Source organism: Gossypium hirsutum, chromosome A07 (genome assembly GCF_007990345.1).
Source record: "Gossypium hirsutum isolate 1008001.06 chromosome A07, Gossypium_hirsutum_v2.1, whole genome shotgun sequence".
Classification (NCBI taxonomy): domain Eukaryota; kingdom Viridiplantae; phylum Streptophyta; class Magnoliopsida; order Malvales; family Malvaceae; genus Gossypium; species Gossypium hirsutum.
In genome coordinates, this window is record NC_053430.1 from 44,237,345 (window position 1) to 44,243,104 (window position 5,760).

The window sequence follows — 5,760 nt, forward strand, 5'->3', positions numbered from 1 at the left end:
CGCCGCTTCGCCCACGAATCCCTCACACCCTTCTATTCAGTCGGTCCATTTTTAATTTCTCTCTGAAATTTTCATTAAATTTGTTAGACTCGTAAATATAAATATAAAACCCTTTTCTCTCATTGGTTACTAACGATTCAGTTTTTCCAGACCTTTTTCTTTTTAACAAATTATTATATTTGTCTGAGATCTGAATCCAATTTTTCATTTCAACTCTTGTATTAATGTCTCTCTCATATATATTACGGTATAATCAAATTTTGGAATTAAAATACTGTATGCCTACTTACAGTTGAAGGGTTATTTTCATTTTTGCAGAATTAATTTAATTATTTTTAGTAAAAAATAAAATAAAATAATATTTAAAATTTAATATCGGATCTCTATAATATTTTTACTAATATTATTTCCTCTTTTAAGATAAAAACGATTTAGATGATAACCTTTCTGTTGGTAATATAACATCATTTATTTTGTTTCTTTCGCACTGCTTTTGCATGCGTGGTTTGAAACAATCAAACTCCACTTCCCTTTTTAATTTCTAATTGTCATTACTATCTCATAAAAGAACGATCGTAACGCTTAAAATAGGTTTTACGTGTTTCCCATTTTCATTACTGTATCGTAAGAGGCTTTTATTTTTAATTTTTAATATTTATCACCATAATTAAACTAATTATAAAAAATCATAACATGGTTTTATCATTAATAATCTTAAATTATTAAAATATTTACAGTAAGAATGTAAAATTTTAACTTAGATTCACCTTATATAAGAAGTAAAATAGTAATAGCATGATGATTTTTTATCTGAATGATTTTGTATGTTGTTATCTGAATAAAATAAAATAAACCAGCTGTACCACAAAGGATCTTTTTGGCTATCTATTATCGTAAGAGTTATCAGTTTTTTCTCCTGTTTTTATTTTTTTTTAATTTAACTATAAAATAAGATTCCAATTTCCAACTTAGTTTCAAAGCAAAGCTCATATATCATCAATTAACTGAACGATCGGTGCAATTTTTTTTATTGTAGGGAGTATTAAATTTCGCATCGTATGTAATCAAGATCACCTCAAAATTTGGAGTTGGTTTAAAATAAGAAAAAGAAAATGAAATGAAATAGAAAATGGACATGATTAAAAAGTAACAAAATTTGAAAAAAAAAAAGTATGAACCACTGTCTGTTCAAAATTGGACTTGAAGGGTGAGGCACCGTTCATAGGCACCAGTCAAGAGAGAACGCATGGCTGGTTGCACAAAATCCGGAGTTGAGAAAGTAGCGGCACGAGGTTTTGTTTTTCTTGCGGTTTCTTTTTCCTTCTTTTTCACTACTAATTAATTCCCCTTCCTCTTCTCTCTCTCTCTCACTTCACTCCAGTTTCCTTTGTCTATAAAGTATAATCCCCCAAAAAACCCATTTGAACCTTCTTCAAAACCACAACAAAGATTTTTTTTTTTAAAACAAAGTGTTTTTTATAGTGTTCAAATTGGAGATATGTACAATTGAAAGTTTGGTCTGGAAATAACCAGAAAAAAACACATGGGTGCTTTAACTTTCAAAGGTTTTACACATGTGGTTGGATGTGGGTGTCTTCACAAATGATCTCTTCTTCAACATAGCCTCTCGTCTACTTTGGCTTCCCAGTTCTGATTTTCCTTAAAGTATTTTCTTTCTGTAACATTATATATTGATTTCTTGTTTGGGGGTGCTGTAATTGTTGTAAAGAATTGTTTGATTAAGGTTATAGTTTAGTGAAGGGGATAATTTTTTATTATTTCGATGAAATCCGTGGGAGGAAGGAAGCAGATGGTTTATGTTGCTTCGATCTGTTGAGGTTTTTTCTGATAGCCAAAGCGGGCCCTTTTTCACTCTTTTGCTTCCTTGATTAGATACAATATATTTTCCCCTCCTTTCTACTTATCCGTACACAGAAAAAGAAAACCCTATCCTTTCGCTGTCTATTTTTTTCTCTCTCTATATCTATATCTATATCTATATCTGTCTCAAAAGGGAACTCATTATTTTTATAATAAAATATTTGAGATGAGAGGTGTACAACAACAGCAGCAGCAGCAGCAGAAGATGGGAGGTGAAGATGTGCATGCAGTAGGTGGAAATGAAGGAAACCCTTCAGGGTTTGATGATGTTGTTGTTGAGGTTGAAAGAGTGATGGGTAGTGAAGAAAGAGAGATGTGGCTGGATAGGCAGCAAGATGATGAGTTGCTTGATGTTAATGATGCTTCCATCTTCTATGGTGATTTCCCTCCTCTTCCTGATTTCCCTTGCATGTCGTCGTCTTCGTCTTCTTCGTCCACTCCGGCACCTGTTAAGGCCATTGCATGCTCCTCCTCGGCTTCCACGGCTTCGTCTTCTTCTTCCGCGGCTTCTTGGGCTGTTTTGAAGTCGGATGCCGATGAAGACATGGAGAGAAAGAATAATGGTCATCATATTCATCTTCACCACCACCATCATCAAAATTATATTCAGAATAGTCACCAGCAGGAGCACCATGGTAAGGTTGATGGAACACCAGCCGCCTTGTCTTCCACCGCCTCCACGGAGATCCCTCAGCCACAAGATCAGAATGTCATGGACGGCGTCGATTGTACGGACGTTATGGAGAATTTCGGGTACATGGATCTGATCGATAACAATGATTTATTCGATCCATCTTCGATATTTCACCATGATGATACTGGCCTAGAAGAGTTCCAACAAGATCAGCAAAACCAACAGCAGCAAGAACATGATTCGACTCAACAGCAGCTGGGGCAACAAGTGGGGGCAATGATGTACAGTAAGAACGAAGATCAGACCCAAGAAGAGAAAGCTTCGGATGATTTAGCCATGGTGTTCTTGGAGTGGCTCAAGACCAACAAAGAGACTGTCTCAGCAGAAGACTTGAGGAGAGTTAAAATCAAGAAAGCTACCATAGAGTGTGCCGCCAGGCGTTTGGGTGGAGGAAAAGAGGCCATGAAGCAGCTGTTGAAGCTTATTCTTGAATGGGTTCAAACCAATCATCTTCAGAGAAGGCGCATTAAAGAATCAGCTTCCAACAACCAACCTGATCACCCTTACCAGTACTCAAACCCTAATAATCTCAACTCTAGCTCAAACCCAAACCTCAACTGCAACCCTATCTTACCATCTGAACCTAACTCTTGTTTTTCTCAACCAGCATGGGTTCCACAACCAGCTTACACAACCGATCCGGAGGCTGCACCACCACCGCTGCCAGGTTTCACACCTGTAGTGGGGTATATGGGGGATCCTTTTGCAAATGGAGCTCCTAATGTTACCACCCACCACCACCCTTATCAGCCCCCAACGGATTATCAAGTGCTGGACACAGCTCAAACGTGGCCACCTTCACAGTTTGCTTTGGCAGCCTCTCAATACAACTCATTTGCAGACAATAATCTCCATCCAGCTCCACTTCAGCAGCAGCCATCTGCTTTTCCTGGGTATGTGAATCAATATCCGTATCACTACGTCCCGGGGCATAATAATAATGATCAAAGGCTACTACGGTTAGGCTCGTCTGCTACGAAAGAGGCAAGAAAGAAGAGGATGGCAAGGCAAAGAAGGTTTGCATCACACCATAGAAATCACGGTCATCATCATAATAATCAACAAAGCCAGCTCCAGAACCAAAGTATTGACCAACATGAAAGGCTTGTGAACGGTAACTGTGTTGCCGCAGCCCAAGCCAACCCCGGAAACTGGGTCTATTGGCCATCGGTTGCAGGTGCCTTAGCTTCGAATCCTCCGCCAGTTCTTCCTGGTGATGCCACTATGGTGCATCCTGTGGATCAACCAACCATGCAAGGACAGACTTATCAACGGCAAGTGGCAACAGATAGACGACAGGTCGGTTCTTTGATCTTTAGTCGTTTTTTAGTCATTATTTTGATCAGATTCGTGGAGTTTTTGACGGTTACAATTATTGATACATTATTGATAATGTTTTGCTTTTCTGGGTGTGTTTTAGGGATGGAAACCAGAGAAGAATTTGCGGTTTCTTTTGCAAAAAGTTTTGAAGCAGAGCGATGTGGGCAATCTTGGAAGGATAGTGCTGCCAAAGGTAGGTTACTTGTTTTATGTGGATGATAATTTGAGTCTTCTTTTTTTCTCTAACAAGCTTTTTGTTTTTTTTTATTTCAAATGGAAACCAGAAAGAAGCAGAAACTCATCTTCCTGAATTAGAAGCAAGAGATGGGATCTCCATAGCCATGGAAGACATTGGAACATCTCGAGTTTGGAACATGCGCTATAGGTATTCTAGAATTTAGCTTGATAAATGCCATTTTTGGGTTATCTTTTTATTTTTCTTACACAACATTAGTTCTAAACCACTTCTTGTTTTCTGCCTTTGTTTTTCTTTATCTTTATGGAGTTTCAGATTCTGGCCAAACAATAAAAGCAGGATGTATCTTCTTGAAAATACAGGCGCATGCACCATTTCAGACTCATTGATTTTTCACAAACTTCCTATAGTATTTATCATATTTATACATACTAATTGCTGCTGCTGCTTTTTAATTTCAGGGGATTTCGTGAGAACAAATGGACTCCAAGAAGGAGATTTCATTGTGATATATTCAGATGTAAAATGCGGCAAATATGTAAGTACAATTCTCACCACGTAACTTCAATAGACTATCGTATCGAATATAAACTAAACTGATCTCATCACAGTTGATACGAGGAGTAAAAGTCCGGCAGTCGGGGACAAAATCGGAGACCAAAAGACCAGGAAAATCCCAGAAAAACCACCATACGAATTCTCCATCTGCCGCCGTCAATGGTTCATTACCCACACCCATCACACAGACAGTAAAGTAATAGAGAAGAAAACAAAACAAAACAAAACAAAAAAAGGGTGCATGCATTTGCAAACCATTGCCATATTTCCTTGTTGCATGGACAAGTGGACGATGAAAAATCAAGTTTGGAGACCCTCAGCTGTGCCCGCGTTGGTTTCTCCGTCAAATGGTAGTGCTTGGAATCCCAGGTGCCGAGGCCGAGACAATATCTCTCTTTGTTTCTATCTCTTATTTACTACAGAGAATTCCGGTATCAGTATGTTTGTCAAACTGTAGTGTTTTACTTCATACTCTTACCACTGTAAAGTTTGTTTACAAGATACTACTACTACGTATTACTAATATATGTAAGACTATGAAATGGAGATAGCCAGCTATTTGTTGTTCATTAGCAATTGAAATGTGTCAATTTCATGGTTATTGGCTAAATAATTTAATGGTTCTTCAAGTTTATTGGGTTATGGAGATCATATAGAAAATTTTGTTTTAGATACCAACATTTCCTTTTGTTGAGTTGCTTAAAATTTTCTTAAGAAATATCTATACTTGCTCTATCTTTAATTATTAATCATTTTATATCGAATTAATAAATTATTCTCTATTTTTCTTTTTCTTGGGTGGCGAACTCTTAATATAAGTATATTGACAGTTTTTTAAGTATCTCAGAAACTATGATTCTAACTCATCTTTACATATATATAGGAGAATAGCAGGAGAACTCATCTTTACATATACATAGGAGAATAGCAGGAGAACTCATCTTTACATATACATAGGAGAATAGCATGAGAATAGAGAATGACAAATAATATTTTTCTTCATGACTTTTAGTATTTTTAGTAGAATTTATATCTTTTTAAGAGGAAAGATGTGATTTGTCATTTTTTATTGAAAAAGGATAGAAATGATGTGAAATTACAATTTTATCCA

General features: G+C 36.7%; 1 protein-coding gene across 4 annotated transcripts; it reads left to right on the forward strand.

The window, feature by feature from the left end:
• Window positions 1-1,333: 1,333 nt before the first annotated feature.
• Window positions 1,334-5,278, forward strand: LOC107955319 (B3 domain-containing transcription factor ABI3). 4 transcript variants are annotated; one of them, XM_016891055.2, is made up of 6 exons: window positions 1,335-3,874; window positions 3,996-4,088; window positions 4,180-4,280; window positions 4,401-4,453; window positions 4,553-4,629; window positions 4,703-5,278. In XM_016891055.2, the coding sequence occupies exons 1-6, from the start codon at window positions 2,048-2,050 to the stop codon at window positions 4,847-4,849; spliced, it is 2,298 nt and encodes a 765-aa protein (XP_016746544.1). In that variant the 5' UTR covers window positions 1,335-2,047; the 3' UTR covers window positions 4,850-5,278. The 4 variants fall into 4 exon arrangements, with proteins under 4 accessions (XP_016746542.1, XP_016746544.1, XP_016746545.1 ...); XM_016891056.2 differs by having other exon boundaries at window positions 4,407-4,453; XM_016891053.2 differs by having other exon boundaries at window positions 1,334-3,874; window positions 4,401-4,629.
• The last annotated feature ends 482 nt before the right edge of the window (window positions 5,279-5,760 follow it).

Coding starts and splice junctions, on each gene's coding strand:
- LOC107955319 (XM_016891053.2), top strand. CDS start 2,048: ATGAGAGGTGTACAACAACAGCAGCAGCAGCAGCAGAAGATGGGAGGT. Junction 3,875..3,995: donor TGGCAACAGATAGACGACAG/GTCGGTTCTTTG, acceptor GGTGTGTTTTAG/GGATGGAAACCAGAGAAGAA. Junction 4,089..4,179: donor GAAGGATAGTGCTGCCAAAG/GTAGGTTACTTG, acceptor AATGGAAACCAG/AAAGAAGCAGAAACTCATCT.